Source organism: Artemia sp. Qi Xiang Cuo, chromosome 20, assembly GCF_049724085.1.
Source record: "Artemia sp. Qi Xiang Cuo chromosome 20, ASM4972408v1, whole genome shotgun sequence".
In the NCBI taxonomy this organism is placed as follows: Eukaryota; Metazoa; Arthropoda; class Branchiopoda; order Anostraca; family Artemiidae; genus Artemia; species Artemia sp. Qi Xiang Cuo.
This window is the reverse complement of record NC_142813.1, coordinates 48760919-48780878: the sequence shown is the minus strand read 5'-3', so window position 1 is coordinate 48780878 and position 19960 is coordinate 48760919. Positions and strand designations below refer to the sequence as shown.

At 35.4% G+C, this 19960-nt stretch overlaps 1 protein-coding gene across 2 annotated transcripts in view; it reads left to right on the top strand.

Annotated features, from left to right (window-relative positions):
- The first annotated feature begins 1157 nt into the window (after positions 1–1157).
- The window catches only part of LOC148940307 (uncharacterized), a 51261-nt gene continuing 32458 nt past the window's right edge, over positions 1158–19960 (top strand). For both annotated transcript variants that reach the window (XM_089105831.1, XM_089105832.1), the window contains exons 1-4: positions 1158–1223; positions 12110–12259; positions 14936–15085; positions 18817–18966. In XM_089105831.1, the coding sequence (XP_088961957.1) occupies positions 12175–12259; positions 14936–15085; positions 18817–18966 (385 nt within the window). In that variant the 5' untranslated portion in view covers positions 1158–1223; positions 12110–12174. The remainder of the gene's footprint in view (positions 1224–12109; positions 12260–14935; positions 15086–18816; positions 18967–19960) is intronic.

Genomic DNA, 19960 nt, shown 5'->3' with positions numbered 1-19960 from the left:
AAAAACGAAGGTTTTATGTTCAGTACTTGCTCATTCAAGAGTATGTTTTAATTCTGTTGCTTTTCAGGAGTCAATTAGAATGTTATTCATTTCTCAAAGACAAACGGCCTGGTTTTTAAAAAAAATGCCTTTACATTAAATTCCTTAAGGGTCTAGTCTGGCATTATTTTAAATAGCTTAAACTGAAAATAATTGTTCTCTAAAAATTAAACTTAGTTTGTGTGCTAAGCCACATAAAAGTTACACAAACTACAGGGTTGGGTCTGTCAACCCCAGAGCTCTGTGTCTCACCTCGGTTTAGAGCTCAATTGGTCTGAAGAATACACGTGATATCAACCTCCTGGCTATACCTGGTGGTACGATATTGAGAAAACACTGTGAGCTGGGGTCTATTACACCCCACCCTGCCAGTTAAGGGTTAAGGAAATGACGGGAGGGGGGGGGTTAGATGCCCTTCATCACTCAGACTTAAAAAGGGCACTAGAACTTCTGATTATCAATCCAATGAATGCCCTCCAAATTTTATACGACTACTCTTTGTATAAAAACCTTATATGCCCCATTCATTGAAATGAGTCTGTTTCAAAGCTTCTACGGCAACTCTTGGGTGCCCTGGTATTAAAAAAAAATGAATAATGCATTGTGATCACATCACTCTACTTAGGCAGCGCTATTGCGCTGTTTGTGATTAAATGTGAGTCACAAAAAAACAATGATGATAGCATGGATTTTTCTGTGACCTTTTTCTCGCTGTGGTAAATGAGCAAAGAGGGTTGTTACTTTGATGTCACTTTCATTACTCCTTCCATACAATCCAGTAATTTGGAAATTTCATCCATTCGGACATTCTAGTAACTAAAGACGTCCTAGCGTTGTTACTTCAGATTACCAAAAGTTCTGTCTTCATTGACAGATGCTGGTACCAGATTCCGGAATAATAAACACCGGTAGTATGTTGACGAACCTATAAAAAATGACTGGTCTTCATTGGTCCAGCCCCAGATTCTGGAATCTGTCCATAAAGACTAGACTGACTGTAGTAAGAAGGTGTGAACACTTTCTAAAAGGGGTCACGGGTTTTTGATGAATTTTACAGGTTTTTGGACACATCTTTCAGAGCGTTTGTAAGTTCGTGCTGGCAATGCTCCTAAGAAATCTTTAAAAAATTTGAGTAACATGGGTACAGCTTTAAGTTCTTTCCAGCAGAGCTTAAGTGAATAAAGGTATTTTGTGGGCTTCCTCCCCATTTAACTTGAAATTAGGGTAAATATTTCACTGTTCCTGTTATTGAATTACAAATAAGGTGAATATACCACTCAATGCCTTTTGTTAGGCTCTTTCCAAATATAATAGGCCTAATCACTTTTGGCACAGATGAATTTATCCCCCCATATACCAATTCAGGGAATTTATTTGCACAAAAAGGGGGAGGGTAAATTTTAATCACCTCCCATTTGCCTCAGAAATAAACTTTACCCTCTCCCCTAATGTGCAAATATATACCCTGAATTAGTAGCCTATATTGGGGTGGGGTAAAATTTATTTCCAACACAAATGCATATACATATATTTTACTATATATATCGTGTGTGTGTGTGTGTGTGTGTGTGTGTGTGTGTGTGTGTGTGTGTGTGTGTGTGTATATATATATATATATATATATATATATGTATATATACATGGGCATAGGGAAGAGGGGCAGGGGGGGCCAGCTGCCCCCCCTAGAATTTCAAATTTATAATAGATATTAGCAAGAACTTTTTGTATGTTGGAATTTTTTGTTGGATGTTACCTGGTAGATGGTTAAAAAAAGGTGGAAATAAACAGAAATTTCCAAATAGCGTTTGTAATATCAACATTTATGTTTTGATCTTCTACATTGATTTTCAGTCTGATATATATATAGGAGACTGGCCCACAATCAGCTGATTTTGACTTGTTTAGTTCTTCATGAATTGATTCAAGCAATAAGAAGTTGCTGAGCATGTCAAAGCAAAAGTAACTCATTCAATACCATCCTTGAAAAAGACAATTAGAAATACTCCGCCATTTTTCCACCTGGATGCTTCTCTATCCAAGTGGTCAAGAGTGCCAAACCTGGGCCATCCCAGCACTGGTTCAGTCGTCTCTGCCTTATGTTTGGCCACTGGAGAAAAGAAGAAGAAAAGTGACAAGAGGAATATTAAAGCTTGTTTTTTGGATATAAAATTATGAAAGAATATGGTCAGCATAAAAAACTACAAAATGAATTTCATTAAGGTTTAAAAAAAAATAAAGAGTATTAATTTCAAATTATACATTGCTGATTAACACCAAAAGTAAGCTGCTCTGCTAATCTTGGTGTTCTACCTTTCAGTGGTGGCAGTTTTATTTCAACTTCTGTCTTTAAGACACTATTTATCTCATCAGTTAGCACAAAGTCTCTTGCTCCAGTCTTCTTCCAAAAGAGGACCTTAAGTTCTTCAGTTGCTACTTTTGATAATGATAACATTGTGAACAGAATTCCCTTTCTTGCTCTTCAGCTCAATCAGAATGTAATCACCAGCCTTGACTTTCTCAGTGTCAAATTAGAAGTTACTGGTTGGGGGCTTGTCTTCAATGTTTATGCTGGGGTCTGAAGAGTTGTTGTATACAGGATCATCTATGTCAAAATTGTCTAACTGTAACTCTTGTTGCCAGAGACAAGCCTTTTGCTTTTTAGTCTTTTCACTTGTCTGACTTTCTTCCATTCCAGGACTAGGGCTTTTTGGCAGATACAGCTTTTATCCTAGCAGTAATGCATTCTTTCATAGGGGTGTCAGTGAGCACTTCTGAGTTTTTCATATATTTTTCCTGTTGATTTTTTGGGTTTGAGTTGATTGATAAAATGCTGCCAGTAAAGCAAACAATGAGAGGCAGTCGTCCAGCCAGAAGTATTTTCTGAGCTGATCATGATGGTTCCTGGTAAAGCTCCCCTGAGTAAAATTTCCAGACACTGTTTTTGTGGGGAAATAATTAGAGGAGGGACTGTGTTCCCAACACATTAACACCAGCACAAATCATGGTCAACTGACCTCTTTCTTTGACGTGACCTTCCCTACTTACTTCTGGCCTTGCTGTGCAATAATTTTACCAGGCTTATGGATTTTTTCAGACCTGATTTGTCAAAACTTCCAATGTCTTGTGCTCTGAACATTTGTTTATATAGGTCTCAATCCAGGCTGTTAAAGAAAGATCCTAAACTGTGACAGTTGAAAGTAGTTGTCCATCATAGGCTTGTACTTATTGGCGTTCTTACTGATAGAGTTTTAAGTCAATCCATAAAACCACAGTACCAATCTGTAATTTCTCCACTGTTTCCACTACCTTTGCAGTTCCATTATCCAGTACTTTTATGCTCTTAATAATGGCATAAGTGTATGCAAATTTACACACTTCTAGGGGAATACAGTCGAAAGCATTTAAGCTATCATTTTCAAGTAAGTTTTTAGTCTTTTTGCTTGTTCTTCTGTAAATATTGATCATGTGTTGCAACAGGGTGTAAAGAAATTCAGGTCCAGACTTTTTAGAGGGATATTCAGCTTCCCAACTTTTTTTTATATAGTCTTACAGCGTTCTTCTAGGGACACCCATAGTACTTCCAGAGAATCCAACTAATTTTTTGTAAAATAAGACAGAAAATACTGCTGTTTTATTTTTTTCTCGATTATAGCCACCTTTCTTCCTTTTCTCTTCTGTTTTACTTTTAATCATTTTATCTTGAATGAAATTTAACAGGAAAAAAGATCAGTTCACCTACTGTTCTGACAAGATTAAACAATGCCAGAAATAACACAGTTTTGGGTATTAAGCTTGCCTTCAACCTTTAAATATGCTGTTTACACAGCTTTTACAAGCATAGCCCACTTTTGGACACTTTGGTACGGCATGCTGAATTTACCCTGGGTATTGTGGCCAAACATGAGAGTTCACTATCCTACAGGATGAAAAAATACTAACAGCAAACTGGTGAAGATGGCACGTCTTGAAAGCTGCCAAAAACAGACAAATAATAGGAGAATACAATGTGAGTTTACAACGCGAGTTTTCTAGTATTTGTAATTAGGCGTAGGCTTTCAGACGAAATTGAACAAAATTCCAGAGTTAATCACCATAAAACCTGATCCAATCTGAAATTTTTGGTAAAAGTATTAATTAAGGTTAGACTTTTAAAAAAAATACACTGCAATCTGTCAGAGCTTTTATAATCCACCAGAAGCCCCATAGGTTTTTGTATTGAAACTGTTTGCTTTGACTAGATGTGGGCCAGTCTCCCCTATACCAATTTTAATATTTAATTTTGCCCAACTGTAAACTTTTGAGTTGAATTCTAACAAGATGCTGTAATCTAACCATAATGTGATTTGTGTCAAATCACTTTTGTGGTGCTTGTGTTTTCTGGAAATTGGAAGTAGGATAGTGGGTCTCTTATGTTATACTGTTGCAGGAAAAGTAGAACATGGAAAATGTTAAAGGCTGAGTTTTAGTGAAATATAGAATGACTATTTTCTAAAGACCTATATTCAAAGGACCTTGGGAAGTATTAGTAAGATCCCTCCCCCTCCATCACAGAAGCGGCTGCCCCCCCTAAACAAGATGCTGCCTACGCCCATGTATATACATATATATATATATATATATATATATCCTGCAGAAATAGCCCCCTTCCTGGAAAAAACCGAAAATACCACCCTGCAGAAAATACCCCACCTCACCAAAAATATTCTCCATGGAAAATACCCCCACAGAAAATAACCCTGTGGAAAATGCCCCTGCAGAAAATACCTGTGTAAAACTTGACAACAAACCGGTTTCTTCATTAGATTCTTTCATCTTAAGAGTGAAACAAGATAAAGACAACTGACAGAATAGATTGGAAATATATAATTTGGGCTATATATTTGCACATGGGGGGGGTAAAGTATTTGGACAGTGTGAAGTCAGAAACCAAATCTTACTTAATAATATGCAGAATCACTTATATACTCACTTAAATATCTCTCCAAGCTCCTACATGATAAACATTCTCAAAATGACAGAACTTACTGTGGGTGCTTGACAACTTGGCTTTTGTTTTGATACCAGACCATCTAAAATCCAAAGTTTTCATTTTGTTTCCTCTCATTTTCATCTGATAAGTGATAATACCAAATATAGGTAGGTAAGGTTTTTGTCTGACTCTCAGATGCTGGAAGTGAGTGTATACAAAAAAGGCACCAGCTTCTCTGTTATCTTGACTTTGGACCAGTAAAATTAGGGTGAATAAAATCATTTATTGATGAAGAATTTTGAAGGCATTTGCAGAAAGTTTGCTTCAGGAAAGAGCAAGCAACCCCAAAAAATTCAACATAGAACATAAAAAATACATATATTAAAGTGTTAGCACTCATTTGCTCACAAGCAAAAATGGCATCATTAGATTCATTTGATGTAACAGTTGCATCTATGTTCTGATCTGATTGTTTGACAGTCAGATAACTGGGTCTGTGCCTACAGAAGTCAGTCTGTGTTCCAGAATCGCATTTACTTCTTCCAAAGTTAGCTTCTACACTAACATCTTTTGTGGGATTGTCATTTATATTATCATTTATAATATCATTTATATCTTTTCTAAGGTATTCCTTGATTAATGGCACTGAGTTCTCTTCTGGTGATGTATTTCTTATTCTTTCATAAAAGTTTTCTTCAATTTTTTATTGACACAAGTGACCCTTTTTTATATGAAAGTATTTTGTTTTATGTCATAAATTCAGAAAATGCGTCCACTTTTTGTCCCCTTTTTGCCCTATTATGCCATTATGTCCCAGTACATAGGAATATGTCCTTTGGACATAAAATACGTCCAGTTGACAACCCTGAAACTATGGTTCTGATGTTTATGCTCAGAGCCTAATTACATGCTATGAAGTGTGTGTCATGTTTGAAAAGAAATTTTGCTACTGGTATATACTTAAAAAGAACCCCAAAAACTAAATTGTTGTCACCAGACATAATAAAAGAAACCTGGGCAGGGTGTGCAAAGAGACAGCCAATCAAACCCTTACAAAATGTAATGCATTTCTAAATTGAATGGGTCAATTCTCCTTTTCACCCCAAAATCCAAAATTGCAGCCAAACTACCCTCCAAAAATACATTTTTAGCAAGTATGAATCATCATTTACTCCATGGTCATAGTCCTTTTGAAATTTTGCTACTGGTATATACTTAAAAAGAACCCCAAAAACTAAATTGTTGTCACCAGACATAATAAAAGAAACCTGGGCAGGGTGTGCAAAGAGACAGCCAATCAAACCCTTACAAAATGTAATGCATTTCTAAATTGAATGGGTCAATTCTCCTTTTCACCCCAAAATCCAAAATTGCAGCCAAACTACCCTCCAAAAATACATTTTTAGCAAGTATGAATCATCATTTACTCCATGGTCATAGTCCAGCTAATTTAACTGTCTACAAGAATGAAACAGAAAAACTGTAAGTATTACTATAAAGAGAAAACAAAGGTTTGTGAAGTAACAGGAACATCAGGTGGGGGTCATTGGGAATCTCAAAGTAGGGACAGGTATGCAAAAAGTGCCAAAGCAGCCAGCATAAGAACTTGACTTAAATTCCAAAAGCTGCCAAAATATTCAGGGATAGTGGAAGCACTGGTATCTGCCCTTCAGGGGGTGGGCTGGTTGCCCTCCATCAGTTTTGTTTCTTAAAAGTCCACACAACCACCCTTTTGATAAAAGCCTAATATGCCTCAAGGACATTACTTACAACCCATTGCCAATCAATGAGCCTCCTTTTAAGTCTACACAACCATCCCTTTGATAAAAACCTTATATGCCTCCAGGACATAAATTGCAACCCTTCTCCCCAGACTCTGGGGGGTTGTGTCAATCCCAAAGGCCTGTTCATGTGATGTTTGAACTATTTTTTTTAAATAAGATGTGAGAGGGGGGCTAGTTGCCCTCCAACCACTTTGACTCTTAAAAAGCACTAGAGCTTCTGATTTCCAATCCAATGCGCTACCTCTGTAGTTTATACAACCACCCCTTCCATAAAAACCTTATATACCCCTGGGGCATAAATTACAACCATTGCCCCAATTACCAGACGTTTTAACTATGCTGAACAAAATGGCTGTCTCAAAATTTTAATTCAACATGGTTGGGAAAGCGATGGACGTCGGGGCTGGTTGCCCTCTAATCACTTTTGACAATTAAAAAGGGCACTAGAACTTTCAATTTCAGATTGAATGAGCCTCTTTCAAAATTTTTACAAGGACTCCTTCTATATGAAGTGCTCTGGTCTAAAATAATAATAATGATACAATGTGCCAACATTGCTCTTTGCTTAGGCAGCTCTATTGCACTGCCTCTGATACCTTATTACCTTATTGTGAATAATAAATACCTTATACCTTATTAACATTTGTGTCAAAAAATGAAGAATCATTAATAGTATTATCTGTTAAAACTAAGTTAGATACCAATTGATGCAGGCTGTTAGCTTTTAGAAAAACTTTTATTCACCTCTTTCTCTGGCACTGAGTTACTTAAGTGTTATATATAAATTTTAACAATAATGTAGGCAAAGCTATGATTATGTTAACTTTGCCTGGGAATAATTAACATTTGTCTCTGTAGCTTAGAGCTCACTTGCATTTCAAAACTGTTTCAACATGGGTTAATGACATAAGTATGAAATTATTTTGACTGATTGAATGAAATAAAAGTGCCATTGTGCCATTAGACATGTATGCTGGGAAATATTCCATGGATTTCGAAAAATACCTCTTTTGTGCGTTTTGTGTCATTAAAAAACACCAAATTGTTGCTTTCCTTCATTTTTGTGAATTGGTATGGTACCCCTGGAAACTCTTAAATCATTAATAGGGGACCTATATATTATACCTACCTAGCTGGGCAACAGACAAGCATCAAAGCCTCACCTATGCCCATAACATTGCTCTTTACAACTCAATGCACAAATGAGCCCTTAAACCAAAGCAGGGGGAAAAGTCCAGAGGCCAAAAAATATATAACTGTTTTACAAAACACTTGGGGTTGTAATATTAGTAATTTCAAATGCCAAATCAGTTTTTGCTTCATGAAATTTTTCTTTGTTATGTGCTCTTTAGCGTGTTTTGCCACCTGAGACGCTTCCCCCTCCTTGATCCGGCCCTGGGCTATTGACCAGATCAAGCCTGGCTATTTAGCCTAGATCTAACATATGTTATTTCATCCCTCTACAGGATTACGTTAGTTGTACTATATTATTTTATTTAAGCTTACTTGTCTTTTCGTATAACAGCCTAATTACTTAGGCTAGTTTATACATCTTTTTGACAGGGACATGAGATGGCCCCTGGCTGCTGAATAAACATAAAAAAAACTATTACTTTAAAAAAACTAAAAACTTTTATGGTCATGTTGTGTGGTCTGTCACACACATCAGGACCTTAAGAGAGGTAGTTTTTGCTACTCAGTAATTTGAAGACTAAGTTACAAAATACCACCAGTCTTCCAATGCAAACAACTATTTGCTTCATGGATGTCAAGCAATTTATCTGGTATTCTGGAAAATTATTGGATTCTTTGATTGTAGCATCTGACATGTACAAGAAGTACTCTGATTGGCAAAAAGCTACTAAAGGAAGCAAAAATACTATCACTCATGCTGAAATTTCCTTTGAAGGGGGATTCCCATTTGGAAATGAGCTTTAAGTTCCCACAAATAGTTTTTTACTATTTATGTTTTTTATGAATTTCATGGTTTCATAGTTAGTTATTTTATATGAATGTTTTACATGGATGTCTTCTTTGTTTTCATTATAACTTACAGGATCCTCAGTGCCTTTGACAAAGGGTCTTTTGGTCAGTAATGCAAGTGAGCAAAAATTAAGCTCAAGTTATTAAGATTTCAAGATGGACACACTGTAGCTAAACATGAAACATTTTAAGATGCTCAGGGGAGACATTCATGGGCCAAAAAGTTAGCTTTTGAAGAATGAGTTGATTCTTGTGACTTTGTGATTCTTCAGTTTCTTAATGACTGTCTGGATCTCTTGGAAAGGTGATCATCTACCATCAATATCATCATAGGGGCCATGCTGACTTTTTCCATCTTTCCTATTGGGCAGAAAAAGAGATCTAATGCTATTTATGAAACTATTGTTGATATTGGACGGTTGCTGCTGATGTTGTAAGACTAAGTAAATTTGGAAAGTGAGGCATCTGTCTTTTTGTAATATTGTCCTTATGTGTGAGAAGGATACTAGCGTTGTTTCTGAATATAGTTGTTGACTCTTATTTTTCACAGAAGCCTCTTTGAGAAGTTGTTAGAGTTTCCTCAAATCTGAGTGCTGTGCAGCCTTCTCCAATTCTGTTGTCATTTGATCTTAATGTACGAGGGCAATTCAGAAACTAACCTCCGGTTGATTGAAAAAAATACACCAAGTTAAGTAAAAATATTTTAATATATACATCTTACAACTACATCTTTGCACTATTTTTCGACATAGTCTCCATGACGATTGAGGCACTTATCGTATCTCTTCACAAGCTTTGAAATTGTTTCTGCATAAAAATCACCCGCTTGTGCCTTGAGCCAGCCTGTGACCGCATCTTTGAGCTCTTCGTCATCATCAAACCGCTGGGACCCGAGCCATTTCTTCATATGCATGAAGAGGTGATAATCGCCTGGCGCCAGATCTGGGCTGTAAGGTGGATGGTTGAAAACGTCCCACTTGAAGGACTCAAGAAGGGCTGTTGTTCTGCCAGCAGAGTGAGGACGGGCGTTATCGTGGAAAAAACGATACCAGAAGTCAGCATACCATGGCGTTTGTTCTGTATAGCCCGTTGTAATGTTTTTAGTGTTTCACAGTACACGTCTTGATTAATGGTCGTCCCACGTTCCATGAATTCAACCAACAACACCCCTTTGGCATCCCAAAACACCGTTGCCATCAGTTTTCTGGCAGAAAAATCTTGCCAGGCTTTTTTTGGTTTGGTAGGTGAATCTGAATGTGCCCACATCTTTGACTGTTCTTTTGTCTCAGGGTTCACGTACTTAATCCAGGTTTCGTCACCGGTCACGATTCTGTTTAACAATGGTTCTCCTTTGTCCTCATAACGTGACAGAATGTCTAATGCAGAGGCCATTCTTTGAGTTTTGTGGTGGTCGGTAAGAATTTTGGGCACCCATTTTGCACAGAACTTACGGTAACCCAATCTTGCTGTCACTATCTCGTACAAAAGAGTCTTAGAAGTCTGTGGAAAATCAGTAGACAACTCCGCCATTGTGAAACGTCGATTTTCACGAACTTTTGCATCAACTGTCTGAACGAGTTCGTCAGTCACCAAGGATGGTCTACCACTCCTCTCTTCATCATGAACGTTTTCTCGTCCACTTTTAAATAAACGTACCCATTCACGGACAACTCCTTCACTCCTAACTTTTGGTCCGTACACGGCACAAAGCTCACGATGAATATCTGCTGCAGAGTATCCTTTGGCTGTAAAAAACCTTATAACAGCACGCACTTCACATTTGGCGGGATTTTCTATTGCAGCACACATTTCAAACTACTTTGACTTACTTACTTATGTCTCCTGCCGGGCGCTGCTCGGTGTAGAGAGTGACGTCTGCCTCCTCCATCCACTTCGGTCCATGGCAAGCGTTTGCACATCGCTCAACCTGATATTTGCCATCGCCAGGAACTCGGACAGGCTGTCAGACCATTGTTTCTTCGGTCGGCCGCGAGGTCGCTTCCAACCGGCTTTGACAGGGTCGAAGTCATGGATCGTTTTCGCAGGTATGTGTGGAGGCATTCGAAGTAGATGTCCGAACCATCGTAGTGTTCGCTCGGCTGCTTGGGTCGAAAACCGAGACTGCTTGGTGAGCTGCAGCAGCTTCTCATTGCTGACAAAGTCGAACCATCGTAGACCTTCGATCCTCCTCAGGCTCTTCGACTGAAAGACATCAATTGCCTTGAGGGTTGCGGCTGAAGCTTGCCACGTCTCAGCTCCATAGGTCCGGATCCGAGGCTATGTAGTCACTTTGCGTAGCACTTGATTTTCAGGTGGATGGTCGCTAGCCCAACCGACCCTAGGCCTGGAATCTGATTAGAGCTAGGTTTAACATAGATACTGATATTCCCGGGGTGGGCTCCACCCGCCACATGAGGTTGCAGCAACCCTGATCGGAGTGTTTAGTTAGGGGATGACCCCATATCCAGAGGCACGTGGTCAGCAGACAAGGTCTGCATCATTCCGGACGACTACCACAACCACAATACTACCACAATAACTAAACTAGCGCAGGTACGATGTTCACTCGACTACGGCTCGATGCCGACTGGCCTGCTGAGTGCGTGAATGCACAGATGGCGCGCTACTCCCCCCACTACACGCACTGTGACCAATCGGAGGTTAGTTTCTGAATTGCCCTCGTATATGACAGTCTTTGCAAGCTAATTTGTGGCACTGCTTCCTGAGGTTTCCGGAGAAACTTATAGTTTGTACACGATTATCTTTTCCTTATTTAATCAATATACCCAATCTATCAGTTTATGAATGAAATCATTTGGGTAGGTAGAAGTCCCAAAGTCTTCCCCCATTGTTTTAATCTGATTTTGTTTGCTGCTTCTATTATCCCCCAAGTAAAAACACTGCACAAAGACAGCAATCTTACCAGTAATTGCAAGGTAATTAATAATTACCAGCAATTAGTGCTAATTAGGTCCTCTGCCAATTCCTGAGTGTTTGTGTTTTTCTAGAATAATTTAAAATTAAATTTCTTTTATTATTCCCTTAATTTAAAAGGGATAATAAATATACCATAGTCAATGAACATTCCAATTTCGATTTGATTTCACAAATATTTCAAGACATAGTCCACTAGTTCCTTTACCAGCTTTAGTGGAAAGCTATTATTTTTTGCATTATTTATTATAATATAATATTATAATTTGCATATATATATTATTTATTGCATTTGCTAGTGTTTCTCTGGTTGTTAGTCTTCTTCTGACGTTGGGTAAACCTCTCCTACTTAGTATTAAATAACCAAGTTCTTCAGTTTTGAAGTTGTGTTTTCTTTCAGGAGTCAAAGAAGAAATTGTTGTACTCCCAAGTTCTATTTTGCCATCTCGTCACAAAGATATTCCCATGAGTGCCCTCCCTAAGCTACCCGTACATCCTAAGCCGGAGCTAGACTTACTTCAATTGAATTCAACTTTTGACTATGATTTGGGCAAGTATCTATCTTGCGTTTTTTTAATATATCAATTCACTTCATTTTTTTTTATAATTTTGATTTAGTTCAGTTAATTTTTTTATTTCTATTAACTTCTATTTCTTGTTTTAAAATAAAGTTTAACTTGAACATCTTAATGCAGAACTTTTTATTTTTCAATTCCCATTCATTGTGATTTATTTTTGGATTTGATAATAATATTCCTTGGTAACATTATTTTTGCAAAGATTAGTGTGATTTTGTTTTGTAACAGGAGATGTTTGTCTGATAAATATTCACATCTTATCAGAATATATTTCAGTAAGTGCATGAGAGGTTTTCTTTAAGTAATTTTCATGCCTGTCAAGCCCACACTAGCCTATTTTCTTTTGACTTAGACGCATGAAATAAGTGGTTTTATGCTTTTTTATTAATTTTTTACGCGTTGTACCGACATTTAGGGGGTGGAGGCAGGTCGGGGGAGATTCCTACCCTCTAACCTCTCCCCTGGATATGGTCTTACTGATAAGTGACTCCCAAAATTCTTCTTCTCAGATCTGCTTGCATCCTAATGAACAAGACAATCTTGGTAGGGCATAATATTGAGTCTATATTGAGAGTTCATACTGAAAACACCTCTTTATGGATATAATCTTAATCATACAGTAAAACTGTTAATACAGTAAGACATTTGTGATTCCCTATGTTTTTTATTGAATTAATTTCATAATCGGATTTGGACTTGAAAATAGTTCACCTTGAACTTGGATTATATTATTTGACCTACATATTACATCGATCTACTACATGGCTATGATAATTAGATATCGCAATGACTGATCAAAATAGAAAGATTATTTTAAATCCGTTACTGAACTTTGTCACCAGATCTATGCTTGATGGTGCGAAAATTGATCTTATTATCGGAAAAGTTGTGAGTTTTCCTTCTTGGACGCGCAATTCTCATCTAATTAGAAAATTCAGCATTGCTGACCCCATTATAGCTGTGGAAAAGCAAATTTGTGCTTATAATTGCCATTTAACGAAGTTGAACCATCCTTGGTTGTCAGTACTGGCCCAGTAGTTAATATGTATTTTTTGTGTTTTTTAAGTGTTTATTTTCGCGCTTAGTGTAATTGTTGCAATTTTAAATTGATTGATGATATAGTCTCTTTTCGTATGATTCCAATTTAAGTGACGCTGGTTATTCTCAATTTTGGTGTCAATTTTTCTCTGATAATGTATTGCGTATATTACTAATAATTTAATTATTTATTAATTATCGGTTCTTTTAAGCATATTGCTAAAGATGTAAAAGGATCCGTGATTTAATAATTTCTTTGTTTCTGATATCTATGTATATCGGAGTAAATGAATCATTTGCTGAGGGTGATCTGAGTTCAAGACCAGCAGGCGAAAGTGTCGTTTAATTGTTTTCACCGTTTCTTGTCATATCTACTGTATATTTTTAATTCGCTGATGATTATTTGTTTTTTTTTGTTTTTTTTTTACCAATTGCGGCTTGATACAATGATGTTCATATCGCTTATGTTTGTTCAGTATTTAGGAGCCTAAAAAAAGAAACATGTCGCGTACCTGCAGAGCAGTGTATAATAGAGTTTTTCTTTCTCGTTTTTGCAATTTGTTCTAAGAGCTAATTTAGATCTAAGCTCCAGCGTTTGTCATTAAAAACCACATGTATAACTGCTAAGTTTGTGTGTATTTCTTTTTTTTGCTTATTGCTCCGTCTTTTCCTTTTTTGTATGACGGGTTTTCCAATAAATAATAATAATATTAAAAAGAAGGTTGTATTGCTTTTAACATCCGGAAACAGGCCAAAATTATTTTTCATCGAATTGTACAAAAACTGTAAAGCAAATGGGCTAGACCAAATAGTTTTTAATTGGAAAAACAAAGCTAAGAGAAGATTTGTTTTTATTTGTCTGTGGATTTTTAGGATAAATAATTTAATTTTTTTGGCTGATCTGTTTTGAATTTTTGGGCAGTTATAGAGGACAAATTGAGCATCCATTTATACAAACAATAAAAGAAACATTTTCGAGGGTAAGGATTTATGACAGTATGGGTTGACAGTTTTGAGGAAGGGAGCCCTTCTTCATATTTCAGAATCTCTGATTGTTTAGTATAATTATTGTTTTCAACTCTTGTTTGTTTAATACTTCATTCTGCCTCCATGTCAATAGCCTCGCCGTATAGAAACTAGTAACTTTGATTTTTTTTTTTTTTTTCGGCATAATCCTGTAAGAATTTTGATAAATATATCAATATATCCTTTTTCACTGAATCAATATTATTGCGTAGTTAAAATTTTTTTTTTTTATTTTGATCAATAGAAACATCACTTATGTACAGGTTTGCCATTCCTAGTGATTTATAACTATTTCTAGTGATTTCTATATTGCCTAAACAAGAAAATCACTAAATCAGTACGTAAATCACTAGATATTGAAGAAAATCACTAAATCAACCAACAAATCACTAAAATCCAGTGATTTTCTCTCACCGGGTGGCAACTCAGCTTATGCATTCATTGAAATAGCTATGATGAAAAGATTTGCTATTTCTGGTGATTTTTCTCTAGTTGTCAATTTTCTGCTGTAGTTTCACGTAAATCTGTTCTCTTTAATATTAATGCCCACGTTTCTTAGTTTGTAAAGTTTTGTATTCTTTCAGAAGTCAAAGAAGAAATTGCTCTGCCCTCAAGTCCCATTGAATTCACTGATGACGAAGATATTGCCAAGAGAGCTCTTCCTTGGATGTCCAAACAGCCTAAGCCAGAGCTAGACTTACTTCAAATTAATTCAATTTTTGACAACGATTTGAGTAAGGATCCCTTTCGTGTTTTCTAAATTTATGAATTTGCTTCAATTTTTTAGAATTTTAATCTATTTCACTTAAATTTTTAGTTCTATTAAAATCTGTTTCTCAATTCAAATTTAACTTAAATTTTGCAATGTAATGCTTGCTTGTTTTCAGTTGTCATATATTATGTTTTTCCTTAGATTTAAAAATAATATTCCTTGGTAATATCCTATGTGTTAAGCTGATCATGATTTTATTTGGGGACAAATTATATTCTTTTGAGAAATATTAGCATTTTTTCGAACAATATTTGAGTAAATGCATGATATGTTTGCTTTAAATAATTTTCTTTTGGAGATAATTTGGAAATAATTTTCTTTCGTTTGCTTTAAATAATTTTCTTTTAAATAAATTTCTTAATAAATTGTTTTCTTTTGACTTAGTAATACAAATTCTGATTGAAAAATTTAGTCGAGTTTTAAGAGTTAAAAATTAAAAAAATTAATAAAATTGGGTGTCAGAATTTTTAAGGATAGGGATAGAGGGTTTTTGAGGAAGGCTATCTCAATATCTGTTATTTTCAGGTTATTTTGAGTTTGATGGGATTATTTTTTTAAATCTTTGGTCGTTCAATATTCCGTTATGCACTCTGCAATATTCCGTTCTGCATTTCCGTTAAACACTTTGAATGGTGATCCTGCATTATCTTCAAAATTTCAAAACCCTCAAAATTTCAAAAAACTTTGAATGTTGAATCCTACATAATCCTCAAAATTTTGAAATATCCATCAATATTACATGAAATCTAGTAAATATCAAACCACGGCCTATAGTAAGCAAGATTAAGAAATTAAATTTCTGTCATAGTGTTGGGTAAAACTATTCTAATTAGTATTAATAAACTAGTTCTCTAGTTTGTAAAGTTTTTTTTTTCTTTCAGAAATCAAAAAAGAAATTTCTGTGCCCTTAAGTACTATTGCAACCTCTGATCACGAAGATTTTCTCAAGAATGGTCTTCTTTGGATGTTATTACAGCCTAAACCAGAGTTAGACATACTTCATATAAATTCATCTTCAGACAATGGTTATCAATTTTGCCTTTTCCTAATATATATATATATTAACTTGAATTTTTTAAAATCTGACTTATTTCAGTTGAAGTTTTATTTCATAAAACTTCAGTTACTTCAGGAACAGTTATATAGGAATATATTTCATGTATTAGTACAAAAGAGGTACGTGGATATTTTCGTCTAATTGGGGGAGGGGTATTCTTGAAATTTGTTGTTTCTGAATCTATCTGTTTTCCCACTCTGATTTTGACCTTTTGAATAAAGTGATATTTTTTTAAATATATTCAATGATTATTCAGTTTTCAATTAACGGTATTTGAACTTTGCTGAAGGAAATAAACGAGGAAAGAAAATCAGGGTATATAGATGGGAAAAAGGTGACTGATGAGTACGTAAACTATTAAGGACTGTTTTCATTGATATGATTCGAAAAGTTCTTCTTCTTCTCAAAATTCCTCTTCTTAAATTCCAAAATTCTTCTGTTTCTTCCCAGATTCCTGTTCCCGAATTATTAAGGACTGTTTGCACTGATATGATGCCAAAAATTCTTCTTCTTCTTCTTCTCAAAAATCTTCTTTTTTCAAAATTATTCTTCTCAAATTTGGAAGTTCTTCTTCATCCTAAATTCGTCTTCCCAAACTATTAAGGACTGTTTTCACTGATATGATGTCAAATAATTTTCTTCTTCGTTTTAAAATTATTCTCTCAAATTCCAAAGTTCTTCTTCTTCTTCCCAAATTCCTCTTCAAAATTCCTCTTCCCGAAATTCTTCTTCTCAAGTCTGCTTGCACCTTACTGCACAATAAGAATCCTGGTAAGGCAAAATATTTAAAAAGAAGACTGTATTGCTTCTTGAAAAAATTGCTTCACTACATCCTCAAACAGGCCAATAGCCTATTATTTTTCTCCAGTTTTATAAAAATTGTTGAGGAAATGAGCTAGACCAAAGAATTCTTAATGAGAAAAATAAAGCTATGAGGAAAAATTGACTAAATTGACTTTTGACACTAAGAAATTGGGACTCATTTTTCCTGATATGTTTCGAATTCTTAGGTATTTACACAAAGATCCATTCCTAGTGTTGGTGGTGGCTGGGGAAAATTTAATTACAGTACCCCTCCAGACTCAAATCTAAGCAAAAAAGCTATTCAAAGTGAAAAATTTAATCGAAGTGGGAAATCCACCAGCCGCGGCATCCCCTCCAGTTGTGGTGTACGAGGCAGTTGACCCGGTTGCCCTCTCCCCCCCCCCCCCCAGAATGGCACTGTTTACACACGAACAATTGAGTATCTGTTAAGACAGACAAGAAAATAACTCTCTTTGTTTAACCCATATTCTTTTAACTTACACGGTATGTTACACGGATGGTCGAAATTCACTGTTTAGGCATTTATTATTTTTTGTTAAATTAGCTTTGCTGAAATGAAAACTTTAAAATTGTCCACTAGCTCAAAGATAAAACAAGTTCAAGCGGTAACAGTTTGAAATTACTACCAATCCAAAAAAAAAATTATTACTGAATAAGTCTTAACTGCTAAAAAGTCAATATCACAAGCAATTGCAACAACATTTTATTATAGAGCGGAAAAAGTGGAATTTGATGAAAAAGAAAACTATTGAGAAATGTTTTTACTCATAGATTCTTTTTCTTTCAAACCCAATTTTTTTTCTGAAATCGGTTTGAATCTTAATACACAGGACAATGCTGTTAGGACAAATTATTGGGAAAAAGATGTATTACTACTTTATAGCCCAAAATAGGGCAACAATTATTTTTCTCCAGTTTGTATAAAAATTGTTGAGCAAATGGGCTAGACCCAAAACCGTTAAGGGAGAGGGGAAACCGGATCAGCTGCCCTGGGCACCAAAGTTGAGGGAAGGAACGTGTGGCCCGGAGATTTCCCCCTTTCATAGGATTTTTCACTATCATTTTGCTTTTTTCTTATATTTGAGTCGGGAGGGGGCGCTGTAATTAATTTTTTCCAGATACCACCAACCCTAGGAACGGCTCTGGCTAGATCAAAGAGTTTCTAATGAGAACAATAAAGCTAGGAAGAAAATTTTGTTGTATTGATGGTTAACATGTTTTTTTTTTTTTTTTTTTGCTGACCTGTTTCGAATTCTTAGGCATTTAATACGGGCCGAATTGAGCATTAAGAAAAAGAAAAAATAGATTAACAAAATTGGGTGTCAGAATTTTTAAGGGTAGGGATAGAGAGTTTTTGAGGAAGGCTATCTCAATATCTGTTATTTTCAGGTTATTTTGAGTTTGATGTGATTCTTTTTTTCAATTTTTGGTCGTTCAATATTGCGTTCTGCACTCTGCAATATTCCGTTCTGCACTTCCGTTAAACACTTTGAATGGTGATCCTGCATAATCTTCAAAATTTCAAAACCTCAAAATTTCAAAAAACTTTGAATGTTGAATCCTACATAATCCTCAAAAACTCAAATCCTAAAAATTTTGAAATATCCATCAATATTATCATGAAATCTAGTAAATATCAAACCACGGCCTATAGTAAGCAAGATTAAGAAATTAAATTTCTGTCATAGTGTTGGGTAAAACTATTCTAATTATAGTTTATTATAATAATTATAATAATTTATTATAATAATTAAAGTTTATTATATATTAATAAACTAGTTCTTTAGTTTCTAAAGTTTTTTTTCTTTCAGAAATCAAAGAAGAAATTTCTGTGCCCTTAAGTTCTATTGCAACCTCCGATCACGAAGCTTTTCCCAAGAATGGTCTTCTTTGGATGTCATTACAGCTTAAACCAGAGTTGGACATACTTCATATAAATTCATCTTCAGACAATGGTTTGGGTAAGTATCCATTTTGCCTTTTACTAATATATATATATTAACTTGAATTTTTTAAAATCTGACTTATTTCAGTTGAAGTTTTATTTCTGGTAATTTTTATTTTTCATTTTAAGATAAAATGTAACTTAAACTTAGTAATACGGTACATGCTCATTTTACAATTTCTATACGTTGTAATTTTCTTTGGATTTGATAATAATATTCCTTGATTAAATTCCATTCATAAATACAGTTGTGGTTTTTTATTCGTTAAAAATAGAAACTCATTTAGTAAACTTTCACATTGTCAGAATATATTTGAGTGACTACATTATACATTTTCTTTTAGTAAGTTCATTGCTTGTCTAGTTTGAACTATTTTCCTCTGACTTAGTGATAAAAATTGTGATGGAAAAGTTACATAGTATTTTAAGATCTGCACCTACATTTATTTTTATTACTGCTAACAACTCCCCGCAGCACCAAACTGCCTGAGGCCAACACAGCTACGTACGCTCCTCTTCCATCTCTATCATTTCGGAGCTTTCCTCTTTACACCATCTCAAGAAGTTCCAATTTCCCTTATATTTTTCTTTAAGACATCCTCCCACCCCAACCACGGACAACCTGCTTTTCATTTAGTCCCAGATGGTAGACCGAAAAAAGGAATCTTTGGCAATTTGCCATCCTTCATCCACAGAGCGTGTCCTAGCCATCTCAACCTTTCTCTCATTATAGCCCAAGAAAGTGGGATAAAAACACACTTTTTGTACAGCCACCTGTTTGAAATACGGTCAGTCTGTCGGGTACCCAAACGGTCCGCTGGCAATTTCTCTGGAAAACATCTAGCAAATCTACCTCAGTTTTTCGAGCGCCCATGCTTCATAACCATGCTTGACTGCTCTCATCTCTGTAATATTCTATAATTTCTATAATCGCTGTAATATTCTAATATTCTATAGCTTCCAATATTCTAATCGTGTTTTGTAGACTTATCTTCCTATTCTTCCAACTT